Consider the following 26,629-nt stretch of genomic DNA (forward strand, 5'->3'; position numbering starts at 1 on the left):
GCACAGCTCAATTCATACTGTTTGGTTTGGGGGTTTTACTTTGTACCAAGGATGGTGCCCAAGGCCTTGGGCATGCTCAGTTAAGGGTCCTACCACTGAGCCACATCCTCAACCCCTCAATTTCATGTTTACAAAAAGCTAGTTCATTCTGTTGGTGTTGTGAAGGATACACAAAGCCCAGAGGTCAGGAGACTACTGTACTGACCAGGCAAGCTGCAGAGTCAGGACAGGGGAAAGAAAGATGATTTGGAGCATGCTCACTGGCCCTGCTGGCAGACCTCCACAGCAGAGGGAAGGCAAAGGATTTCAGCAAGGAAGGAGAGGGTGTGATTACAGCTTATCCAGGCCAGCTAACCACCAATGGAACTCCAGTGACACAGAGGCCTCGTGAGGCTCATCACACTGTCTTATTGCCATTCCCTTACCTTGGCAGCAGAGTTTGACACTCCATGGGTAACATTTCTTATGAGGCCCCCGACATTTCCATACTTTATCAGTCCAGTGACCCCTTCAGAAACATCATTCAAAAGGCCCATGGGATTGCCAAGGAAGTCCACTGATCCGAGGATCCGAGCTGCCTGGCTGAGGAGTTCCTGTGGGATGGAAAGCCATGTCAGTACCAGTGTCCCCAAAAAGAGGTTAAGGATCTCTCTCATCCTCCAGTACTGTCAACAATGATTCTTTCAATCTTCGTCACCCACCAATGACCTCCTGTGCTCTCATGAATGACCCTAAACTTCACCCAACACACACACACACTGAAGACTGTTTTCAATACACTTAAAAAAATATGCTTCAAGGCCAGTTAGGAGAATAAAAGCAGCTGTGAGACTGGAAAGGTTCTTTGGGGATTTTTAATGAACAAGCATCACACTCTCCTGAAATCAGGCAAGAGCAAGGAGGGGTAGTTCTGGAATACACACACAGCTGGAACATTCGAGGAGAGGGGGTGCCCGTCTTGGCAAGCAAACCCTCATCGGGCCCTTTGCCTGCCTGATGCCTGATTCCAGGAGTAACTGCTTGTGTACTTCCCTAGAGGTAGAGGGGGAAATATCTCCAGATAGGGAAGGAAATGAGTAAGCTTTGACTGTGGAAACTAAGAAATTCTGCATGATATGATAATCCATTAAAGGCTCTACATTTGGGGCTGTGCAGTCTAGATTAAAAAATACAAAATGGAAAATGTCCAGTTTGGTTTAAAAAAAAAAAAAAAGTCAAGTTCAACTCAAGGTCAAGATCTCAGAGGCAGTAAGAACAGTGGTGTGGTTGTTGAAAGGAGGCCATGCCTGGTACATAAAGAGTTCATAGTACTCTGTGTTGTTATTGAAGCATCAACTAAACCACTAAGAGCTGTGACTAACCTAGGGAAGCCCCTGGGACTGGCCCTGAGGAACAAGACAAACAGCTTGTAAGTCAACTTGGGATTCTCAGGATATCTATAGGGGGCACGGGGCATGACCTGACCCACAACACAGCAGCGCTGTGACATGTCTTGGTTGTGACATCTTAGTAGTAAGATTCCCAACACCCAAAACAAAACTGCTTGTCCCTGGCTGTCCCTGCCACACTCCACTCCTCCTTATCTGCATGCACACCTCCTGGAAGTGCTTGAGGATGTCATTGATGATGAACTCCTTGGTCTCATAGGGGTGCACCCGAGTGAACGGGTCCAGATTGATCACAGCATCTTCAAACCGAATGAGTGGGAATCCCAGGGTGCTTTTCAGGGCCTAGTTGGGTAAGAAAGGAAATTACAGATTTCAGACACAGGATGATTTTCTGGGGTGCTATAATTCTAGAATCCATGATGAACTATGACTTATGGATTAACATTTAGACATACGAATTTCTCCTATAATTATAAAAGTAAAATATCACAGAAAAAGAGACATACAAATCTACTTCCAAAAGTCACACACATCTCAGCATTACAGCAGCAAACACTGTCAGCCTCACAGAAGAATTCTTTCTGGTCTGTTTGGAACCTGTGTTTGCCAAGCTCTCCCTTTTGACTAACACAACACTGTACAGGGACAGTGGAGCGTCACACACAACACTTTATTTGTTTTCTTTTTTCTTATTGTTTCTGCCTCTTATCTTCACTTGCATGTTCCTGGGTGGTGTGCACGCATGTGTGTGTATGTGCATGGTTAAGTGCACAAGAGTGTGCACATGTACGAGCATGTATGTGTTGAAATGCAAAGCTAATGTTTGAAACTTTGACTCTCTTCCACCTTGTTCTTTTGAGGCAGGGTCTCTCCATCAAACCCAGAGCTCCCGTATAGCCAGTCTTAGTAGCCAGCTGCTCCAGGGATCTCCTCTCTGCTTTCCAAAACCAGAACTGCAGGTAGGATGGCAAGCCTACTCAGCATTTTATGTGGGGTTCTAATGATCACAACTCCAGTCTTCTTGCTTACAAGGCTTATAACCACTAAGCCATCTCTCCAGTGCCCAAGTAGGAAAGTGCATTATTGTTTCTACCTTGAAAACAGACCTGCCCCTAGCACAGACAATCTTTCCTCCCTTCACAGATTGGGTTTTTCTGATTTGCATTTTACATAAATAGATTTGTTAATAAGTACTTTGTTATATTTTCACTACGCTATGGCATATAGCTATATCTTATTAATTTTCATTTTTATATATTATATCACACAAGTAACATCCCATTAATCATTAGTATTGGTGGAAAGCTGGGTTTTGTTTTGTCTTGAGACAAGAGGGTTCTCAATGTCTATGTCTGGCCTGCAACTTTTATGTAGACCCAACTTGTCTCAGACTCATAGAGATCCTCCTTTGCCTACAGAGTGCTAGGATCAAATGTGTGCACTGCCACACCCAGGCATTGAAAATCTTTTGCTGTTATGAGTGAAGCAGCTGTGACATTCATAGACATTCATTTTAGGTGAATGCGTATGCATTTTATTTATCTATTTTTTTAGGTACGTGTCTAGGAGTAGAACTGCTGGCTTGTCAAGAAGGAGCATGTTGAACCTCAGTATACATATCTGCTTTATTGTTCACACTCACACAGTGACTCTGAAAGTTTGCTTCTTATGTGACCAGCGATCCACATGCACTTTTCTAGACAGTATCTGTCTAAACAGTACCTAACACATGGCCTCTTCCTATTGCAGGCAGTGATGGTCATGTGGCTGTTACTGCCCACCACAGTGCTGCCATTTTAACTGCTGTGGTCCTGTAATGATCTGTGAGTGCTCTGAATTCCCTTTTTTCCTTGAGGACTATCTTGGGTACTGTCCACTATAAATTTTGAAGAAAAAACAAAACAAAACTAAAAACTCTCCCACAAAATCCTGCAATGTCCTCAGGATTATGACCCATTGGTCAACTGAGGAAAGGGAAGCTTCACACTGTCCAGTGTCCACTATGGTAACAAGGCTCCTCCCTAATCTAGAGAGGCTTTTTAACATCACCAAGGTTTCCTTCTTTCTATGTGACTACCTTGTAAACCTTCTGTTCAGTGTGTCCCTAGATACCCGTGGTAGATTAAAATGGCTGCAGTTCTTTGCATCTTCTATGGATATATTTTGGTGTATTTATGAAAATTCTGTCTTCCTTTTACCAGAGTCTTTAATAACTGTTGTCATTTACTTCAGAGGTAAGGCCGCGTCATCAGTGAGCCTCAGCCTCAAGAGATCTTCAGGCCTACACCACTGTTTCTGATGACCCCACAGTGTGGGGAAGCTAAGATTACCTTCCTTAAAGATAAGGGCTCATGCCAGGTGGTGGTGGCATATGCTAAGCACTCGGGAGGCAGAGGCAGGTAGATCTCTGTGAGTTCAAGGCCAGCCTGGTCTACAGAGCAAATTCTAGGACAGCCAGGACTGTTACACAAAGAAACCCTGTCTCAAAAAACACAACAAAAAAGAGGAGATGGGCTCACTAGAAAGTTTCTGCTGACGGCCAGGCCCCCTCATCTGACCTGTGAGAGAGAACAGAGAGTTTGCTGGGAAATTTCATCTCCTAGAAAAATCAGATAAGCTGTATCCAGGATGTTTCATCAGCATGGCTGCCTAAACAAGATCTAAACAAGAACAATACCAAGAGGCACGGTAACACGGAAGAGAGAAATCTCACGGAACCTCAAGCATAGACAAAGAACTAAGGAATGCTGAGAGCACAAGAAATGGTCTTCCCCAGGGAAGACAAACACACACACACACACACACACACACACACACACACACACACACACACACACACACCGCAGTCTTCAATTGGTGATCCAATACCAGTCAGTCCCAAAATCAAGTAATACAGTAACTTTATAAGGATTGAGCAGATTATATTTGTATATTTAGGAATATACACACAACAAAAAAGAGGCCATGAATTGGGGAGGTGGTAGTTGGGGTGCATGGGAAGGGTTGGAGTGGAGCAAGGGGGAAATGATGTGAATATATTTTGACCTCAAAAGCTTTTCCATCCCATTAAGGCTTCCATCATGTTTGATTCTCTCCCCCCCTCTCTCTCTTACACACACACACACACTAGGCATGGTGGCTTATACTTGTAATCACAGCGGGGAGCGGAGGGGGCGCAGAGACAGGCAGATCCCTGGGACTTGCTGGCCAGCCAGCCTACCCTCGTCGGCAAGGCCCAGGTCAGTGAGATCTTACCTCAAAACACAAGGTGAACAGCTCTTGAGAAACAACACTTAAGGTTGTCTTCTAGACTGTACACACACATAGGTGTGAACACACAGAGTCAAAAAAAAATTAAGCCCTGAAAAACATTTGTTACTTCCAAAGACAAGACTTTTATAATTTGTAAAATGAGAACAAATAAAGACCAATAACCTGACAGAAACCTGGCCAAGTGCTAGGACCGGACAGTTCAGAGAATGAAGCCTGGCGCTAACATGGAGAAGGACAAACACAAAAACAAAGGAACAACCACCCAAAAAGGCCAAGAAGAAACGATAGAGGAAAGAGGGCCAGTAGAGACGCGGCATGAACACAGAGTCAAATACCACACAGCAGAGGACCAGACAGAGACAGAGACAGGGAAAGAACACTGGTCTGGTACCATGGAATGTCACTGGTAACATCAGAAGAAAGAACTTCAGGGACTGAGAACATCCTTAAGTTGCCAGTATGGTGGCACACACCTCTAATTCTAGCACTTGGGAAGCTGAGGCAGGAAGATTGCCAGGTTTAAAACTAGTCTGGGATACAGACTAAATTCAAGGCCAGCCTAACCCCGCCCTCCTACCCAAACTGAAGATATGCTAAGTGCATGACCTAAAGTCACAAAGACTAGCCATGAGCAGGTCCCACACTTGAATGTGTGGTTTTTAACAGCAGCTACCTATTTGGTAGAAAGCACACAGGCCAGAGAGGTCCACTATTTCTTCTCAAAACTCTCTGCCATTCAATCAGCCACCCCCACACCAAAGAGTAAGTAGGCGCGAAAGAGAGTGTGTCTAAATGTCCCATTTCACTGACAGAGAAACTGGAGTCAGCCAGCTTAACTCCTTTATTCCCAGCCTCAGGCCAAGCATGCTGTGAAAGGGACTCAAGTGTGGGCACATGGCCTCACCATGCAGCTCTTAGTGTTACTTTCTTCTCAGAGAAGAGGAAGTGTTAAAAAAAAAAAAAAAAAAAAAAAAGCTCAAGGCAGAAAGCTTAAAAACAAAACAAAATAAAAATAGCAACTTCCTCACTGAGACCTAACATTAGAGAAGACTGGTATACTGCTGTGAGGACCTTTGACCTCTACCAGGCTACCAAGGCCTCACAACAGGCCCATCCGCCCTGGAACCAAGAAGCACCCAACCTGGAGCAAAACTGTCTTCACCTAGTCATTTACTGCCCGGGTGGGTCCCTCTTGCAAAGGCGCAGGGCCAGCCTGTAGGCATGAACTCCTCTGCCACCTTCAGGCTGATGTGGTCAGTGGAAGGAGGAGACACCAGAGGAGAAGAGAGCCAAGCAGGGTTGCTCCCTCCAGATGAACTGAGTGACTGGTCACATACAGTAGGACGCGGCACTGACGCTTATTTACTCAAGTAGCAGTTTCCTGTTGTAAAATGGATTCTGGAGAAAACAACTCTGTGCTCATAAGTTCTTAATAAAATAGGAAACAGTTCACTCCCACCTCCCAGACCAAGTGGCTGAAGCCTTCCAGAGACGGGGCGCCCAGTTGAAAGAAATACCTGTCCACGAGACCTCAGATCACAGCTAGTCCCCGGGCCTTGTCCTTTCCTTTTTTCAGTTTATCCCACACTAAACAAAACTGTCTGGAATTCATTCTCTAAAGGTTTATTTATGGCACATAGAGACTGTTTATGTGAAGCAGGGTATTTGCCGATTTCCCTTTGGGGACAGTGTTTAAAGCTACGGGGCTACTTCCCTCTCTGGCACTTTCTGAAACACAATTAACAATACTGGATCTTTTTTCCTTTTAACAAATCTGGTTTTTATTTAGGGAGGGGAGGGAAAAAGTAAAGGGTCTGAAGTTTCCCAACAAATTATTTCAAGCCTTTGAGAAGACAGTTTTAGGCTTTTTAAATAGTGTCTTTGTTTGAAATCCCCCATACCCCCACCCGCTCGCTCTCTGACCATTAAAGTGTGGGTTTTCTTCCAAACTAGATTGCTCAATTAAGGTCCTTCTTTTGTTATACCCCAATGCTCTAAATGGAAAAAGCCTGCTGTAGGCCACCTTTTGAAACCTTTTAAAGACCCCCTGGTATCTTTTGATCTTTAAAGGGGCTGGGGAAACCCCTATATAAAAGCTACCTGGTTTTTCAATATGACATGGCATCTCTAACATGCAAACTCCATGCAGAGCATGAGTAGAGGGAGGGGCAGCTGTGTTCTTGTTCTGTGAAATGGAATATTGGCTCCCCTTCTTCTGTCAGTCATGAATTCAACGAAGATAGCAGATGTAGACCCGTCTGAGTCACCCGGACAGTGTGGATGCCTTTGAGTCTCCAGACAGACACTGTATCTAGCAACAATGTACCTCAGTGTAAACCTGAAAAGGCCCCCCTCTGAGATTTCTGACAGCCTCACTCCTGCCTGGGAATCCAGAGAATGGAGGCAATTGTTCCTTCAATACCAAGACAGGCTTACCTTTTAGTCAGACTCCTGTGGCTGCTGTTCAGGGAGAAGGCTTCATTTCCTAAGCACATGTTTTTAGTGATTCCATATTCATCAGAAAGAGCATATTGCCCTTCCTAAGAGCTCCTAATAAAGGGCTGTTACTCTGTTAGGAAACTCTGCATAAATGATATTATCTTAGGAGTCCCAGACTCCAGGAGGAACACTCAAGGTATGCTAACATGGTGACTTCCTCAAGCCCAGAGCTCAACTCTGAAGTCCCAATTCCCAACACCCTGCCTGAAACATAGGTATGCCATGGCATCTGCTGAATAGTGCTCTGGAAACGGTCCTCCAGTAGAGTGCCAAGAAGACAGTCAACATGAAGGACAGCTCATTTCAGCAGAGCACACACCACAAGTAGAGCTGCAGAGCACCCGTGGTATCCAGCACCCCAGGACTGCAGAGCACCCATGGATGGCATCAGCACCCCAGGACTGCAGAGCACCCATGGATGGCATCAGCACCCCAGGACTGCAGAGCACATGTGGATGGCATCAGCACCCCAGGACTGCAGAGCACACGTGGATGGCATTGGCACCCCAGGACTGCAGAGCACCCATGGATGGCATCAGCACCCCAGGACTGCATAGCACACGTGGATGGCATCGGCACCCCAGGACTGCAGAGCACATGTGGATGGCATCAGCACCCCAGGACTGCAGAGCACACGTGGATGGCATCGGCACCCCAGGACTGCAGAGCACACATGGATGGCATCAGCACCCCAGGACTGCAAAGCACCCGTGGCATCAGCACCCCAGGACTGCATAGCACACGTGGATGGCATCAGCACCCCAGGACTGCAGAGCACACGTGGATGGCATCAGCACCCCCGGACTGCAGAGCACACATGGATGGCATCAGCACCCCAGGACTGCAGAGCACCCATGGATGGCATCAGCACCCCAGGACTGCATAGCACACGTGGATGGCATCAGCACCCCAGGACTGCAGAGCACATGTGGATGGCATCGGCACCCCAGGACTGCAGAGCACACATGGCATCAGTACCCCAGGACTGCAGAGCACCCATGGATGGCATCAGTACCCCAGGACTGCAGAGCACATGTGGATGGCATTGGCACCCCAGGACTGCAGAGCACACGTGGATGGCATCAGCACCCCCGGACTGTAGAGCACCCATGGATGGCATCAGCACCCCAGGACTGCAGAGCACACATGGCATCAGCACCCCAGGACTGCAGAGCACACATGGATGGCATCAGCACCCCAGGACTGCAGAGCACACATGACATCCGTACCACAGGACTGGGGACCAGGCACTTCTGCTGGAAGCACTCTGAGAGGAATGCTGGGGGTCTGTGCTCTTTAACAAGATGATTTTAAATCAAGAAGTCTTCCACTTGCAGGAAATGCTTAGCATTGGTTTGCTGGGTGAGAGCCAAGTGTTCTGGGGGAACAGACTTTATCAAACAAATCCATTCCAAGGGTCACAAAAGTCAAGTGGATACTTGTGGATATTAGCAAGACAGTAGTTTTCCCATGGTTTTCCCCTCACTCCCTGGCTAATTATAAGCATCTCCAGACTCCTGGGAAACACATTAGGGCAGATTAAGCAGCAGGACAGTGAGAAAAGAAGGGTACTGCATTACTCTTCCCAGGATGCTGTCCCTGGACCTGGCTGGCCTTCCCCTGTCTGCATTCACTGAAGCCATCACCTCTGTCCCAGCCTCTTCTAGAATCGGAACCTGAGCAGACAGCTGTCTCATCACCTGCAGGTCTGTTTTAGAAGGTGGGGGCTGGCAGGCTGTGGGCACATGAGGCCCACACATGTGTTCTGTCAGGCCCAAAAGGCTGGCTTTTTGTTGTTGTTTTAAAAATGTAAACTGGTTGCCAACATTTAAAAATCAGGAGATTCCATATGAAAATGCAGATTTCAAGCTGCCCCAGAAATCCACAAAGATACCTCCACAATAGACTACTGGCAATGGCCAAGAGAAAGCCTGAACTGACCTACTCTGGTGATAGGATGGCCAAACACTCTGTCGTGCTAGAAATCTCATCCAATGACTGATGGAAGTGGATGCAGAGATCCACGGCCAGGCCCCAGGCGGAGCTCCAGGAATCCAATCGGCAAGAAAGAGGAGGGTTTGTATGAGCGAGAATTGTTGAGACCAAGATTGGAAAAAGCACAGGGACAAATAGCCAACCTAGTGGAAACACATGAACTATGAACCAATAGCTGAGGAGCCCCCAACTGGATCAGGCCCTCTGGATAAGTGAGATAGTTGATTAGCTTGAACTATTTGGGAGGCCCCCAGGCAGTGGGACTGGGACCTGTCCTTAGTGCATGAGCTGGTTGTTTGGAACCTGGGGCCTATGCAGGGACACTCTGCTCAGCTTGGGAGGAGAGGACTGGACCTGCCTGGACTGAATCTACCAGGCTGAGCTGAATTCCCAGGAGAGTCCTTGCCCTGGAGGAGATGGGAATGGGGGGTGGGCTGGGAGGAGTGGGGGGGGGAGGGGGAGGGCGGTGGGAGGATGGAGGACAGGGGAATCCATGGCTGATATGTAAAATTAAACCAAATTATAAAAAAAAAGTAATGAAGAAAAATAAATAAAAATAAAAATAAAATAAATAAAAACCTGAACACTCAGCAGCACTGGACTCACACTCCCTACCCACAGCAATGGGCTGCAGTGGGGCTGTGCTGCCCCCTCCTCATGCAGCTGTGCTCTGGGTTGAAGGCCCCCTGCACCACCAGGCAGACCCTGCAGCCTAACCTGCATGGGCATCTGAACCAGCACTGAACCCATCAGCCATCTAGGTGGTCCTCTGTAGACACACAGCGGCCATCCTAGATCTCGAAAGAAGGCAGCACAGGCCTGCACAGAAACTGAGTGTGGTGGGAAGAGGGAGTGCTGGACAACTGTCTTCAGGCACATCGCAAGGAAGAACCAGAAGCAAGAGCTGCCAGCCTGAGCAGGTAGTCAAAGGAATGAAAGACATTTGAACAACCGCCTGCCCCCATCCTGCTCCAGCATCACCTAGCTGCTATACAGGCTGAGAAAACACGGACTTCAGCTTCCCTGCCTACCTAGCAAGGACACCACCGAGGAGGCGCCGTCTAACAACATCCTCTTCTATGTCCCAGGGTGGGCAGCACAGCACAGTGGGGAACCCAGACATGATACAGACTTGGATTTGAATGTCAGCCCTCGACCTTCCTTAAAATATTCTTTGTTGCTAAAAATGAAGGTGGCACCTAGGCTGTAACTGTCAACCATGGATCAAGACGGTTGGTAGGAAGAAGGGTTATGTCCTGAAGCTATACAAGGCCACATCCCAGCAAGCCTATAGCTGAGTCTCCCTGGAAGATGGCAGACCTTCCATCTGACAGCCATCACAGTAGATGCTTAGAAAAGAGCGAGAGACCTGGGCTGTCAGTCAAAAGAAAGACTGTCTTGGTCTCAGTTAAATCTCGGACAAAGCCCAGGGAAGAGGTTTCTACTGCTCTGAGGTAAGCCTAGAGCTTTCCAAAGAGCAGATGAATGTTACACCATCCTGTTTTATCCTATTTAGTAATGCCTTGATCTTTAGCAAAGTTATTCTCAAACACTAAGCAAAAAGAGCATTACATGAGTTAATGAACACCTGTAAAAGGAAAGGTACAAAATGAATGTCATGGATGCTAATTTCAGACAGAGACAGTGAACAGTCAACACACACTCCCTGAGAGCGCACCAGCTGTCAGCTCACCTTAAGGTCCAGCGGCAGCTTGTTGGAAGTGAAAACACTTAGCTTGATCTGGGGGATGCTGATCTTGAGATTCTCAAAGTAGTATCGAGTTGGGGTTCCTCCCTGCTCCACTGTCTTTTCATGGATGTTTTCATCATATTTTTCCACCTCTGGTCCAAAGGCAGAAGCAAAAAATAAAATCAAAAGCTGTTGGCATCATGATTCAAACATGCGTGACCTCACAGAAAAACCTATACAAACAAAATGTAGCCATCTCACTTTCTTAGTTTTTTTGTAGGCTCAGCAATGCATACAGTATCCAGATGTCATTTCTATATGAAAGCAGGCTTTTACATTGGTTATCCAATGTAAATAGGATTAGATTATCTTCATCTGTTAACCTGTGACTCTGTGCCACCCAGCAGACCTCATCCTGGAAAGCCAAAGGTCACAGGTTCACTTGCTGGCCACAGACTTTCCAGAACTATTGCTGTCATTACTTGTGCCGATGATCCAGGTCATAGGAATCTAGAGTGCAGTACAGCTGAACCAAAGAGGACACTCTCAGCATAAGCAATAGTATGAACAACACAGTTCCTGAGAAAGTGCTGGGACACCTCCCCAGCAGTGCGAGTCTCGGAAGCAGAGTCAAGGCAGAGTTTTTATTGGCCAGCCCCTGAGTACAAAGGAGTGGCATGGGCTGGAAGAGCAATGCACTCTTTGCATGGAAAGATGCACAGCATCCATTCAGGCAGCACGTTTCCCCTTGACTTCCTGTATCTCCAAAGGAAAACCAGAGAGAATGCTCACAGCTCCTTAGCATATTCCCAGTCAAAGCTGCTATCAGTTCTACTCAGAGCTGAAGGATGCTCCAAGGGAGACGTGCCTTCCATATTCAGGAAACAGACCGGCTACTGAAAGGGGAAGAAGAGTGATGAAAGGCAGACACAGTCGCTACAAAAGCTTGAGTCCTCCAGGCAATGCTGTAAGAGATTTCCAAAAGGGACTCACAAGAACACAAGAAAAGCATGACCCAGAAACCCTGAAGTGAATCTTATTGGGAAGGAGCCACAGAGAATGCCTACCTGCTTGCCTGGATGTTGGGTACTCAGGGGGCTGTGTGACTCCAAATAAACTGGAGCTCAGACCAAAGTGGAGAGCATACCACTAGACAGACAGCACCTTGCTTTTCCTCCAAAATGCTTGTCTCCTTCTCTTTCTTACTTGCTTTCTTTTTGAGACGCTAAGAGCTCAGCACAGCGCCTCATAAGAGCTGCCTACATGTTGTACCACTGAGCAAAATCCCTAGACAATCCTAAATACTCTTAAAGCTTCATTCTATTTTATTTGTGGTGTTAAAGATTTAAAAGCTGAATTCTACATCCAGAGTATAAATACAAAACTTTTAGTCGCATTGTGGGAGTGTATATACATTTTCCCTCAAGCATTTTACACACACACACACACACACACACACACACACACACACACACACACACACACACACTATCCTTCATGGTAGACAAATGCAGACCAGAACAAAAGCCTCTTTACCATCGTTTCTTTAGTTGAGGTTTGAAAAGGCGAAGGCATGGAAGATTATGAGCTTGAGTGTGAACTACAGAGACAGGCTGTCTCAAAACAAACAAAAAATTAGCCAACTGGCCAGAAAGATGACTTAGCAGTTGAGAGCACTTGCTGCTTTTCTAGAGGACCTGAGTTCACTTCCCAGCAGCCATAATGGGCAGCTCAGAGCCACCTATGACTCCAGCTTCAGGGGATCTGACTCCCTCTTCTGGCCTCCACAGGCACCTGCACACATAGGCAGACACACACAAGCAGACACACACAGGCAGACACACACACACACACAAACACACAATCAGTCTTTTAAAAGGTTGTGCACCACTGGCTCTTTTCTTAGCTGCAGGCCTAAGCAGCCAGCTAAGAGCAGGAGAAAGGGCTGTGAGGAGGAAGTTAAAGCAACAACAGGTGAACTCTCCCTCCAGCTCTGCAGGAAATGTACACTTTCTGATAGTGATCTGACTCCCTCTCCAAAGACCAGAAGACAGCAACAAGAAACCTTTGTAATGGCATTAAGGCACAGAGGCATGGATGTCAAAAGCCAATAATTGAGGTTAGCCAGTTTTTGTTTTTCAAACTAAACCAAAGCAACCACCAAAAAGGCATTTCTGACCCTTGGCCCAGAGCTGGTTTCATAAACAAAGTGGCCTGCTAAATGACAGCCATCATTCTCTTATATGAGAGAAGAGGAACAGAACCTGCAAAGCGCAGAGGAAGGTGCGCTGCTTCCTAGCCAGCAGCTAGACACTCCAGGATACTATGACCCTCTAGGGGCTGCCTGGTTTGAGGACATAACTCAGACAAGCAGTTTTGGAAAGAGAGTGGCTGAACTGCAAACCTGAGCCTGCTAGGTCAGGCTAGGAGGAGGCAGAGCCAGCTTGGTTGGCATCTAGGGACTACCTGTGCTTTACAAACAGGCTAACATACCATTGTGGACCAAATCTCAGGCAGAAGTGTAAAACATGCAGCTTTACCTGATTCCGCCTGGTCGTAGCCAAAGAAACTCAGTAGCTTGAGCAGCAGTTTCTCCTCGATTTGTACTGTGAACCTCTGGGCTGTGACCATGAGATGCTAGAAATAAAAGAAACTCTGGTTAATAGACAAGCGCCAAAGCAGCTTTCGTTTGTGCCATTAAAAGGCCTCAGTGTGGTAGGCATGGTGACACTCTAGTTCTAGCTACTTAGGGAAGCTGAGGCAAGAGGTTTGCTTGAGCCCAGGAGCTCCAGATCAGCCTGGGCAGCAAAGCAAGGGCCTGTCTCATGGCTTCTTTACCCATGTGACTTATGAAAAACCACATGTGGCTCACCAGGCTTTGTCTCGTTACAGTGAACAGAACTCTGAGTGTTCAGTAGACACTTTGTCACCCTTCTGTTTGGTCTCCAGGGCCTCACCAGTGAGCAACAGCCACATGACTGTGTCTGTGGTGGAGGGCTGAGGGTAAGCTTGGTCCCATCAGCATCGGTAACAAAAGACCAGAATGAGGGCTCCCACTTTTGCAGCTTACTGCTATCACAGCTGGCTTCTACCTGGGGACCCCTTTAGGAAAGAGAGGGCGCTCATCTTTATCTCTCTCCTGATAGAACAAGGAGAGCAGTGCACAGAGCATGCTGTCTGCTCCAAGGTCAGTCCCCTCATAGCGCTTCGGGAGAACCTCCAGACTACTCAACCCTTAACAAGAGATCGCAGCAGCCTACAAGATACTGCTTCACTCAGGAATGAAGACTGACCTCCATGGGTTCAGTACTACCAAAGGTTCAGCTACAAGGTTACTGAAAACACAACTAAGGATACAGGATGCCAAGGAAAGGTGCTCCTTACACTTAGTGGTCAAACAAAAGCCACACATGGCTCAGCCCTGTGAGCCACCTTTGTGCACACACCGTGCTGCCGATTGCTCTGTAACCTGGCTATGAGAAAGCAAGTGTGCCTCCTACATGCCATCACCCCAGCCTCCCTGGCAGCCCACCTTGTAGATGTTGGTCAGTGCACTCTTACTGGGGAACTTCACCGCATTGACTTGCACAGCAGGGCCAGTCTCAATGACCTCATTCTCATTGCTCAGAGGGGTCACATAGAGCATGAAGGGCTGAGTCGTACCAATGAGTTGGTTGTCCACCTGGGGGCAGAAAAAGCCCACAAAGCAAAAACAAACAAGACAAGCTGCTTAGTTGTCATTTTTTTTTAACCTTTCCTTTTGCCTCATACTATGTAGGTTATTCAGAGTCCCCTGGCCATCCTGCCACGTCACAGCAACAGCATCTACACGTTCTCATCCAAGACCAGTGGTGATGAGGATGGGCAACGTGGTACACACCCATAATTCCAGCTCTAGGAAAGTGGAGGCAGGAGAACTGAGAACTTAAGGCCAGACAGTAAATCTCTGTCTCAAAAATAACAACAGGGCCAGCAAGATGGCTCAGCAGATAAAGGTGTTTGATGCCAAGCTTGAAAACTTGAGTTTAATCTCTAGTATTCCTGTGGTGGAAGGAGAGAACTGATCCTCTCAAGTTGTGCCCTGACCTCCACCGGTTGCATCCAGGCCTGTCCTGCCCAAGGCTAGGGTTCTTACTGATATGCTGTTGATGCTTCTACCTCACTCCAAGCTCCTTGAAGACAAGAGAGAGCAGAGACTTTGCTCCTCTGAGAGCTCTGAAAGCTGAGCTGTCTCCAGCCCCCAAAGACAACTTTTGATTTTACTGATTTTTTCTACTGCAATCATAGATTCAATTTCATGGATTTCAGACATTCGGTGTTTTTTCCCCCTGCTGTTTGTATTTACTGCTCTCTTCCAGTTTTTCTCTTTTTAAACCTGTGTGCCTGTGTGTGCATACAGGTGTGTACGATGTGTGTTCACGTGGTCACATGTGTGAAGGTCAGAGAACAACCTTGGGTGTCAGTCCTTGCCTTGTTTGAGAAAGGTCTCTTGCTCACCACTGCATACACTAGGCTGAGAACACAAGTGGTTGTTGTTTACATGTGTGTGCGTGTGGAGGTCAGAGGGCACCTTGTGGAAGTCAGTTCTCTACAGACCTGACAGTAAGCACCTTTGTCGACCAAGCCATCCCACGAGCTTTCTTCTATTTATTTTAAAGTTCTAATCAGGTGTGTCCAATCCTCAGGCTCTGAGCCATGTGCAGCCCAGAACAGCTACAAATGCAGTGAAACATGAAATCATAAACTTATTAAAACATCCTGAGATTTCTTTTTTTCTTTTTGCGGTTTCTTTCTTTGTAATTCAATTGCACAGTTCTCAAGTGAGGCTTCTGAGGATGACACAGTGTCACAATGTCAGAAGGCTAGAGTCTGTGATTAGGCGTATCAGTGTTAGCATGTGTCAGGTCCTCTTGATTAATTAATTCTCCTATCATTAGGAAATTACCTTCTTTATCTCTGCTAATATTCTTTGTTCTGACATTAATCAGTGTGACTCCTACTTCCTTCCTCAAGACTAGTTAAAAGTGTATTGTGCTCCCCCCCTCCCTTAGGTCCTTTTAACCTATTTGTGTCTTTATAGCTAACGAGTGGGGGCTGAGGGCTGAAGACAGGGTCTCACTACATAGCACATGCTGACCCTGAACACATGATCCTCCTGCCTTGGCTTCCTGCGGATTATAGGCCCTACTAATGTGTGTTTCTTGTGGATGGCAGTTGGATCTTGCATTTTTATGCAATCTGACCTATGTTGATCATACTGACAATTAACTGGCACCATTAAGTTTTTGTCTGCCATCTCTCTATGGCTTGCTATCCATCCCACGTGTTATCTTCCCCATTTTCTGCCTTCTCTTGGATCCACCAAGCACTCATTCCACTTTATTAATTACATACAACTATGATTATTTGGGGAGGTTTACAGTATTGAACTCAATGTGTTGCTCTATCACTAAATGGCATCATACCACTTCATGTACAAAATGATAGTGCTGTTTGCATTTCTCACCCGCAGACTTGACACCACTGTGGTTACCATTTTACTTTCATATGTGGTGCAGACAGCACAACAGTGTTGTCGTGCTTGTCTAAGCAACCACACCTCCTTAGGAGACTGACATGAGAAGCCTGGTCTTGCATGGTTTTCATGTCATCACTTCAGGTTTTCTTCTCTGCCTTGTGTTGATTCAAATTCCATCAGCACCGCTTTCTGTCTGCTCTCTAATGCTTTTGGAACTGGTGATCAGTGATAACAAATCCCTTCATCATTTCTATGTCTAAGAACATCTTCACTTTACCCTTTGAGGTGGTTTAAACGAGAATGATGACCATAAGTCCCTAGTTCATGGAAGGATGAGGAGGTGTGACCTTGTTGGAGGAGGTGTGTCACTGGAGGTGGGCTTTGTGGTTTCAAAAGCCCACACCAAGCCCAGTTTCACTATCTGCCTATGCCTGAGGATCAGGATGTAAAACTCTCAGCTATTTCTCCAGTACCATGCCTGACTGTGTGCCACATACTCCCCACCATGATGATAATGGACTAACCTTATGAAACTGTATGCCAGTCCCAATTAAATGCTTTCTTTCATAAGTGTTACTGTGGTCATGGTCTCTTCACCACAATAGAACACTGACTGAGACATCCTTATTCTTGAAAGATAATTTTTCTAGGAGCAGATTTCTAGAATGACAGCTTTTTGCACCCTTTTCAACACTTCAAGACATTGCTGACCATCTTTTCACTTGCATTTTTCCCAACAAGAAGTCTGTTGTTATTATCTTTGTCATCTTATTGTTCCTTTGTACGCAATATTTTAGCTATGATTTACTTTATTATTAGTTTTGCATAACCTGACTATAATGTCCCCCAGTGGCAGGGAATTGGTTCCAAGATACCCTGCATGCTAAAATTCATGAATGCTCTAGCCTATAAAGCAGTGTGGTATTTGCACACAGCTACACATACCCTCCTCCATACTTTACAGTCTGAAAGGCTTACAGTGCCTCATACAATATAAGTGCTATGGAAGAGGCTGTTATGTTTCATTAGGAAACAATGACCTGGAGAAAGGTCTGTATACGTTCAGCGCAGACATGGAGCCCATGGTCATGGAAGGCCAAACAGGGTCCCCATCCAGGTTATGTGTTATATACATCTATTGAATTTTCACTTCTTGAAGTCAAGTTTTTGTTTTCTGGGTCTCTGCAGAATTTATTAGACATACAAAACTCCAGTTCCATTAACAGTTTTAATATGTTCTGACAACTGTGTTAGCACTAGATCCATCCTGAAAGCATTCTCGTCCTCACAGTGTACTGTTCTGCTCATCTACACACATGGTAGCCTGTCAGGTTTGCCCTGTTGGGTGCTGGTCCTGTTTACACTCCAATACATTATGAGGCTTGGTGGGGACATAGTCAATTTCCCAGATCCTTTCAGATCTTCCTTTCATGATGTTCAAGACAGGGTTAGAGTAGCATTCAATCTGGGGCAAATAAACCATGGAGGTAAGACTTGCTTGAGACTTTTCTCAATGTCCCACAAATTCTGGGGTTCCCAGGGCAGCTCCCAGCTTGCTCCCTTAGGTCTCCCTGGATGAGAAGCTTCCTCACACAGACTGTCTGGCACTCTGCCAGACCTAAGCCCTCTCCACACAGGTGCACTGCTATCTACTTAGCTGTCAGTCCCTGGGGATGCTCAGCTGTGTCTTCTCTGAGTCCACTCTGCAGGCCTCTGTTCTAGGCTCCTCTCTCAGGACCATAGCCTGGGAAGACCTCAAGCTAAGTCAATTAGAAGGTTCACCTCTTGGATTTCCTATCTCTCACAGGTCACTGTCCTTTGTGGTTTGATGTCCAGCGTCCTGAAGCTGTTGTTACTGTATGTGGACTTGGGGCTTATCTCAAGAGGAGAATGGAACCAGTCCCAGTTACTCCATTTTGCCTGGAAGCAGAAGTCAAGCCCTGTTGTTTATCCCTACGATGACCCCAACTCCTCCAGGAGACAGCTACATGACTCTGGAAACCTGAGGCTGGTGACATGGCCTGACAATACAAGCCTGACAACCTAAGTTCAAGTCCTAGAACCCAGGTAAAGGAGGAAGGAGAGAACCGACTTTGTCCCTGACCTCCACATGTATACTGTGCACGTACCAGCCACACACACACACACACACACACACACACACACACACACCATTTGGTTATCTAGATTACTCATACATCAGCTAGAGCATCTGGAATTCATCTGTATTTGTATCACCAGGCATAATAAGCATGCCTTTGAGGACAGCATTCAGGAGCTTGGTCCTATATAGTAAGTTACAGGCCAACCAGGACTACATAGTAAGACCCCATCTCAAACACAAAGAGACACACTGGGGTGGAAGCTACTTCACAGGATGATTCTTTTGAAGATCATAAGTTATTTCCTCCAGGGGCTAGAGATACGGCACAGTAGTTAAGAGCCCTTGCTGCTCTTGCAAAGGACCTGGGATGGTTTCTAGCACCCACGTTGAATGGTTCACAACTGCCTCTAACTTCAGATATAGGGGGACAGCTCTGTCTTCCTTTGGCATTAGCACTCATGTATGCCTATTCACATACAGATACACATAATTGAAAGTAATTAAAAAAGAAAAGAAAAGAAAAGAAAAGAAAAGAAAAGAAAAGAAAAGAAAAGAAAAGAAAAGAAAAGAAAAGAAAAGAAGAGGCATTCCTCCAATGTTTTCAGACACCAAACACTTGATCTGGGCAGAGGCAGAGCATGAAGACAACACTCTCATCCTGGTACCTGCACATCCTGTATGCTGAGCTCGAGCATGTGACTAGCTGCCAGCTGGGTGTAGTGGACGTTGATTCCTGTAAGGCTTGCAAAGACCAACTCTTCTGGGACTTTATTAATTAAAGAGACGCCAATTCCACCTTCCAAGCGCACAAGCACCTGAAAGGAAATCAAAGCACTGCCATGACCTGTTTACAACAGAGCTCATAGTGGCCAGAGAACACAGGCATGAATGCTTCTCAGAAGAGCAGAAAAGCACTCAAGAGCCTCACTAGTCACCTTCTGGCCCAAATTTCCTCATCTCTCTGGAAGCCTTCCACTTTAGGTCAGAATGGCAGAGGGATGTGAGGACCCCCTCACCCAGTACAGTAGAGTCAATGTGCTAGAATCTCTCTCCCTGTTTGGGACCTGAGCTCCTCACAGGTTATTCTGTGCACTCCCACAGCTCCTGACATGGCTCCCCATAGGCATTTGATTAAACACCATTCAACATGATCAAATAAGCATACTGCCTCATGCTCATCTCAATTTCAAACTCGTCATTCTCTTCCCAAAACCCAAACAAAGGGAAAGGAATAAGCATTTGAGTCAGATGGAGGGGAAAATCAAATTTTCGTTTTCTCTAAATACTATTAAAATTTGGATCATTTAGCTTCCTTTTTGTCATCTCACTTGAGCAACATCTGTTAGTCTGTGATTCCACATAAGCTCCAGACGTCACTTGCATGACATAAACACACGTGCGGTTAACAGTAAACACAGTGAAACAGCACCCCACAGTCAGAGTTCACACAATCACAAAGCAATTTCTCAACCAACTGATGACCAAGAAAATGAATCTGCAGCATTTAAAAAACTTACTGCTTGGGGTGCCAAGATGGCTCAATGAGTAAAGGTGGAATGAGAGAACTGACCTCACACATGCAGTGGTACCATGCCCACACACATGCACATGTCTAAATAAACCGGTAAACTTACTTCCAACTCCTGCTGTGTGTCTGGATTCCTCAGTTTCCGCAGCTCTTGCTCTGTAACAGGAAGTTCCTCCACTTCATACGATGAGCGCTCACTTTTCCGCTGGGAGAAGTCTGCTATCTGAAGTCAAAACAGAACAAGATGAGAGCTTACGCTTTCATGTCAACTATAGGTCACAAGTCATTCTATGCCCAGGAAACCTACAAAAGCTAATGGCTTCCCAGGCTGCTAGGGCAAGATCTGGGCAGTAACGAAACAGGTGCCATTCTGAGTCTAGACAGCACTCTATCCAGCTAAACACTCTTGGTGCCGCACAGAGCACGGGCAGGCCGCACAGAGCATGGGCAGGCCGCACAGAGCACGGGCAGGCCGCACAGAGCACGGGCAGGCCGCACAGAATACGGGCAGGCACTCACTTTTGCCATGAGTAGATAGCTCTGTAAAGTGGTACTACAGATTATGGTGTGGAGTATGATGTGTTGTACCAGAATTCTCACACATTCCCTATTACTCTATGACTGATGAGTCTGCATTTCCAGCACATATCTCGCCTTAAGACTCAGACCAGAAGTCACAATGGCTTTTGGACATCATCATGTAGGATCATGAGGCTACCTAAGTTCAGCAAGTGCCAACATAACTTCTGTTTTCCTCAAATCTGCTCTGTATTTTGCTTAGTGATGTGGACTCTTGTCCTCCCTGCTGCCTAGAGCAGATTCCTGGAGGCCACTTTGCCTCAAGCTTCATCGATACCCAGTCACTGACTACTCAGCTTCCTTTGTATCAGCTTCTCTCTTCACCTCACACGCTCACCCTGCACTTTGCTCTAAGCCACCCTCTCCGATCATCATGCCAGAGCTTCTTAGCTCGGCTTCCTCTGCCTCCAGTCTTTTCAACACTGTAGCCAATATAGTTATTGCAAATAAATCCTTATCATGCCAACCCCTGACTCTTGCCTGCCTTGAATAAAACATTCTAACTTCAGTATGAATCTCAGGTTCAATCTTGTCTCTAGTCTTATTTCTTACCATATGCCATGGACCAGTCTCTTCACTAATCAGCTTCCCAAATAATAAATAACTGTGATAGTTAATACTGGTTGTCAACTTGACTACATCGGGAATTAACTAAAACCCAAGCATCTAGGCACACCGATGGAGTTTTCTTAATCAATCATTTAAGGTAGGAAGACCCACCCTAAATCTGGGCCACACCTGGTGGCAGCCTATATGGAAGGGCATGGAATAAGGAAGGCTTTTCTTTTTGCCTACTTACCATCACTCTTGCTGGCAAGTTCATCTATCCTGCCTCTGAGGCATTCCTTCGCTGGTGTTAGAACCTACTTCTTCAGGATTATAACAGACTGAAGACCAGCTGAGGCATACAGCCTAGTGGCTTAACAACTATCAGCCTATATTGACCTTTCCAGCAGGACTACTGCTGGACCAGCTGGGCCGCAGCCTATAAGCCACACTAATAAGACCCCTTTTATCTATACATATAGCCAGGCAGTGGTGGAGCATGCCTTTAATCTCAGCTCTCAGAAGGCAGAAGTAGGAGGATCTCTAAGTTCAAGGCCAGCCTGTTCTACAGAGTGAGTTTCAGGACAGCCAGAGCTACACAGAGAAACCCTGTCTCAAAAAAAAAAAACAAAAAAAAAAACCCACAAACAAATAAACTACACACACACACACACACACACACACACACATACACACACACACACACACACACAAGTAATTCTTTTCCTCTAGAAAACCCTAATATAATAACTTACTATGTTTATCTCTCATCAACTATGAAGACAGAATTCTGACTGTCTGCTCACTGTCACAGGCTTAGTAACTGAAATGCGGCCTGGTTTCAATAGCTGCTCAGTAAATTACTTCTGTGTGAACATGCCCATCATGGCAAAGCCCCTCTGCCTTACCTTCTCCCCCCAGGTTCACTCTTTGTATTGCCTTAGTGCTCAGCTTGAATATTAGCATCTTGTAGGAAGTTCCCTCAGCCTCAGAAGCCAGGCTCTTCCAAACCCCTTCACTCCTCCCTTCATGACACAGCACTATACTTGTCTGGCTAGGAAAGCTCCTCTCTCCTCATGAGGGGGTCACACACCAATTATTCAAAATATAGTGGTTAACTACACTGAGAACACCACTATTATTTTTCTCGTCTATTTAAATTCTTATACTTTGGAGATAAAGGTCTTCTGATGTAGCTCAGGCTGGCCTTGAACTTCAGTGATCCTCCTACCTCAGCCTCTTGAGTATTGAGTATGAAAAATCACCTCCGTGCCTGGTTAATTCCTAAGCCTTTTTAGACTTTGCTAATCTTTATAGTTACATTCACTTCCATACAACTCTGTAATGGAGACCCAGCTCTTTCTTACAAAGGACAGCATAGCCCACATCCAGCATGAGTACACTCAATAAATACTGACTGACCATCGGGACGGGAAGAAAAAGGCATGGCTTTGTCAGTGCTATTCTTACCTGGAGTGCTCGAGTTGGTCCATCTGGGATGACTCTGATGGACAACATTCCAGAACCAGGCCTCATTTTTTGGTTAACAAACTGTTGTTCTGGTGGAACTGGTCCCAACAGCTCAACAGATGAGTCAGGACCAAGAACAACTTCAGCTCCATCAAATAATCCGGAGAGCCCTCCTTTGGCCTAAAAGACGTCAAAGTAAAGAGATACAAGAAAAGGCCAAAGCAGAGACTTGGACAATTCAACACAGTACCTGAGAGACAAATGAATTGAATTGGGGAGTCACAGTTTGTTATCTTGTCTAACAAGATTTTTAAATTGCTTAAAAACTTGTCTAACAGACTTTAAAAAATGGTAGGCCTGTGTAAAATGGCAAGGTACATTTACTGATTAATGTGGAAGGTTACACACACAGTTGGAGGTAACTCCACAAACAGTGGATTGGTTTTATCTACCTTAAAATAAATCTCAATCACCAAAAATAAGTTTATTAAGTAGCCAAAGCCAACTTTGTTTCTTTGAGTATTATCATTGAGGTTTGCCTAAAAGCCTTAAATATTATAAAACTGACCACTAATCACTCAGCTTTCCAATTCAAAAGCCAGTCTCAGAGCTGACACTTCCCCCAGGCTGATGGCTGAACACCCGGTCGGTGCCACATCGACACTGTTACTACAGCTTTTGGGGAAAAGTCACAGTCCTGCTGTTTTCCAACACAAAATGCAGGTTGACCGGTGAGGCCTGTGGGGACACACCATTGAACAGATATTTCAATCCTTTCTCTTTCTTTGTTTTGGTTTTCAGGACAGGGCCTTGTTCTGTGGCCTGGGCAACCTCAAACTCGTTACCTCCTGATGGGATTGTAGGTAGCACCATGCCCACCCATCTTCATTCATTTTAAGTGCTGAGTGATGAAAAGGCATATGGGACAGGCTTCAATACAAGGAAAGCCTTTCATAAGGGTGCATTTAGGAAGTATATACAAAACTTGGAAAGGGCAGGTCAGAAAACGTTTACAAGCCTTCTATTGCTGTATTTAGCATAGGAATGAAACAAACCCGGTTCCCTAACCAAAACACATTCACAGCAAAGACATGGTGGGCAGATCCAGGAAACAACAAACATTAAAAAGGGATTTGGGCGGGAGGAAAATGCTCCACGAAAATTGGAATTACATGGGCTTTTAAAAAAAAACTAGAAGTAAAGTCAGGGTCAGACCCGGAACCCACCAATTATAACAAGCCTTCTTTTGCCTCTAGAAGTCTGAATTGTATTGCTAATTGAAAATCCCAAATCCACTCCAGATGTGAGTTTCACATAAGCAAGCAGCTGGCCTTTGATGAGAAAAGCTCAGGGCCACAGAGGTAAAGAAAATAAATCTCACCAAACAGAAGAGGCTTCTTACAGCTATATGCACCACCATATGAGAGGACAGCCTGACTCCACCAGGGGAGAAACACTAACTCTGTCCAGGGCCTGCTGCTGGACTGTTGAGTTTTGTGTGAGTCCCACAGTGGGCAGAACTGCACACACAGTCACTGTGGCTCTGCTATGTGCTCAACCATCACGCCATCCTCCCATCTGCTCACCTCAGATGCATGCATCCATACCTAGCCCAAAGAAAGGGCAGAAATCTAAATCCCTGATAAAATACTTGAAAATGTATTATGCCACAGACTGGCTGAGTTGAGGACAAAGAAAAATGTCTAGCAGTCTTGACTGTCACATTTGCTACAACAAAATGCTAACTTTGATACCACTAAGAATGTAACAATGAGCAAAATCAAAAATATGTATACACACTAATTGGTTATATAATACCAAATGGTCAGCATTGACAACATATACATACAAGTAATGCACACACATATTCAACAATTAAAGAAAAAGAAGGCATAAATTTGAAAGAGAGCAAGGGGGAAAGATATGGGAGGGTTTTAAGGGATAAAAATGGGTAAGTGGTGTAATTACAATATAATCTCAAAAAAATAGGAAGGAAAAAATACTGGCTAAACATTGGAGAAGAAGAAGAGGGAAGGAGGAGAAAGAAAAGGAAGGAGACAGCGATGATGACAATGTACAGCTCATGACTACTCCTACACTTTACAAAAGAGCACTGTAGCTTCCATCTCAGTACCCATCTTAACATTAGACTTTTAATGAACACTTCTTTTCCTTCATTTAAAAAGTACATAGGTAATTTATGCCACAAGGGAGAAAAAGTTCAGAGAAACCAAGAACAGAAGGGAAAAAAGTCATCACCCAGGACAGCTACTTCTACCATGCTGAGTCTATCACCTTCAAGAACACATCCTACAGAGCTGGAGAGAGGGGTCAGTGGTTAAGCATGCTTGCTGCTCTTGCAGCTGAGGACTCAATTCCCAGCACCCACGTTGAGTACCATACAACCCACCAGCTCCCAGGAATCTGACTCTCTTCTGAACACTGCAGGTGCCTGCACTTTGATGTACGCAAACCCACAAGCAGATGCACACAGACACACATAATTACACCTGGAGCCACAGATGCAGGTCTGTGGCAGTAGAAGGACTGTAAGTATTATAAGGGCCATAAACCCTGCCGTGAAAATCTCCCTTAGGAATGGCTGCATAAACAGGATAGGAACAATGGGAGTATCCAAGAACATGTCAACATGGAAGGAGGAAAGTTTTGTGGGGGTCCCACCCCTAGACAAAGAACTACAGGCAACAAATGACTGCAGAAAGAAAGAGAAGTGGTTCCTCCCAGTGATGAGTCACCCACATCAGTGATTTAGTTATTATCCTAAAAAGGATGTACACAAAGAACAAACATGGACTCAGCAGGTTGCATTTATATACACTGTGGGCATACATATATATGTACACATGTAACAATAATCAAAGAAAAAGAGGCTATCTATCAGCTTGAAAGTCGGAGGAGCGTGAAAGGGGTTTGAGGGAGGGAGCTGGAGCAGGGAAAGGGAGGGGGAAAGTGATGGGGAGAGGGATGGGGTTCTATTTCAATTAGGAACATATTTAAAAATAAAACACGCCTTTAAAAAAGAAAGCATTTCCCACGTAGCAACATACAGTTGCACAGCAAAAGTTTCCTGACTGCCTTTAACAAAAACGGAGTAACTAGAGAGTACTGCTCTCTGGTTAATTTTCCCCGTTGAATAATTCATCATGTATAACCTAGGTGAGGCTTTGTTTTGAAGAAAGTTCAACCCTTGGGAGCTGCAACTGAGGGTGTCAAAAGCAACTGACCTGAACAACCAGCCCATGTAAGCCACAGGTCAATTTTCCTTCTCGGAAGCTCCAGGTCTGGGTTGTGCTGCGCCTGCGGTCTGGCTTTCTCAGCATCAGTGGCTCATATCTGGACAGAAACACACAATGAATCCTCTGGGTTGAAGTCTGAGGAGAATCTGAGGCTCTGCCCCTCTGCCTTCCAGCCCCCTACCCTGTAATCTAAGGGGATCCTAGTTGGGCCTCGACATGAGGAAAGTCAAAAGGACAGAATGGAGATGCACAGCACAGGTGATGCAGTCTCACGGGACAAGCCATCTTAGAGTTTTGGACCAGATAGCTGCTGAACAGTTAAAATCTTCTCAACTGTTTCTACTGGTCTGTTTCTAAATACTTTTACTCCGTGTCTGAACTTACACATTTTTGGAAACACATAAGGTACCAATTGAAGACAAACAGACTGAATTTATGGAGAAACTAATATATAGTAAACAAAGTAACATATTTAAGCTAATATAACTCATGTAAACTGTCCAGAGAGTTACTCATAAAAATGTATCTCAATAGTGCTATTAAATTCTTTTTTTTTTTCTAGTGTTTTGAGACATATCTGTCCTGGAACTAACTCTGTAGACCAAGTTGGCCTTGAACTCACAGAGATTGAACTCACAGAGACTGGTCTGCCTCAGCCTCTCAAGTGCTGGGATTAAAGGTATGTACCACCACTGCCCGAAAATTAATTCTTCTTGAAAGACAACAAATTATTAGAAAAACTTAAGAACAAAAACTGTTCACACCGGGCGGTGGTGGCGCAC

At 45.6% G+C, this 26,629-nt stretch overlaps 1 protein-coding gene across 5 annotated transcripts in view; it reads right to left on the reverse strand.

The window, feature by feature from the left end:
* The window catches only part of Vps13d (vacuolar protein sorting 13 homolog D), a 233,810-nt gene that overhangs the window by 72,084 nt on the left and 135,097 nt on the right, over nt 1-26,629 (reverse strand). For all 5 annotated transcript variants that reach the window (XM_076565634.1, XM_042272539.2, XM_042272538.2 and 2 more), the window contains 9 exons: nt 25,836-25,944; nt 22,591-22,770; nt 20,102-20,218; nt 19,133-19,282; nt 14,378-14,527; nt 13,386-13,482; nt 10,849-10,997; nt 1,596-1,730; nt 426-593 (listed from right to left, as the gene is read on the reverse strand). In XM_076565634.1, the coding sequence (XP_076421749.1) occupies nt 426-593; nt 1,596-1,730; nt 10,849-10,997; nt 13,386-13,482; nt 14,378-14,527; nt 19,133-19,282; nt 20,102-20,218; nt 22,591-22,770; nt 25,836-25,944 (1,255 nt within the window). The remainder of the gene's footprint in view (nt 1-425; nt 594-1,595; nt 1,731-10,848; nt 10,998-13,385; nt 13,483-14,377; nt 14,528-19,132; nt 19,283-20,101; nt 20,219-22,590; nt 22,771-25,835; nt 25,945-26,629) is intronic.

Source organism: Peromyscus maniculatus, chromosome 2 (genome assembly GCF_049852395.1).
Source record: "Peromyscus maniculatus bairdii isolate BWxNUB_F1_BW_parent chromosome 2, HU_Pman_BW_mat_3.1, whole genome shotgun sequence".
In the NCBI taxonomy this organism is placed as follows: domain Eukaryota; kingdom Metazoa; phylum Chordata; class Mammalia; order Rodentia; family Cricetidae; genus Peromyscus; species Peromyscus maniculatus.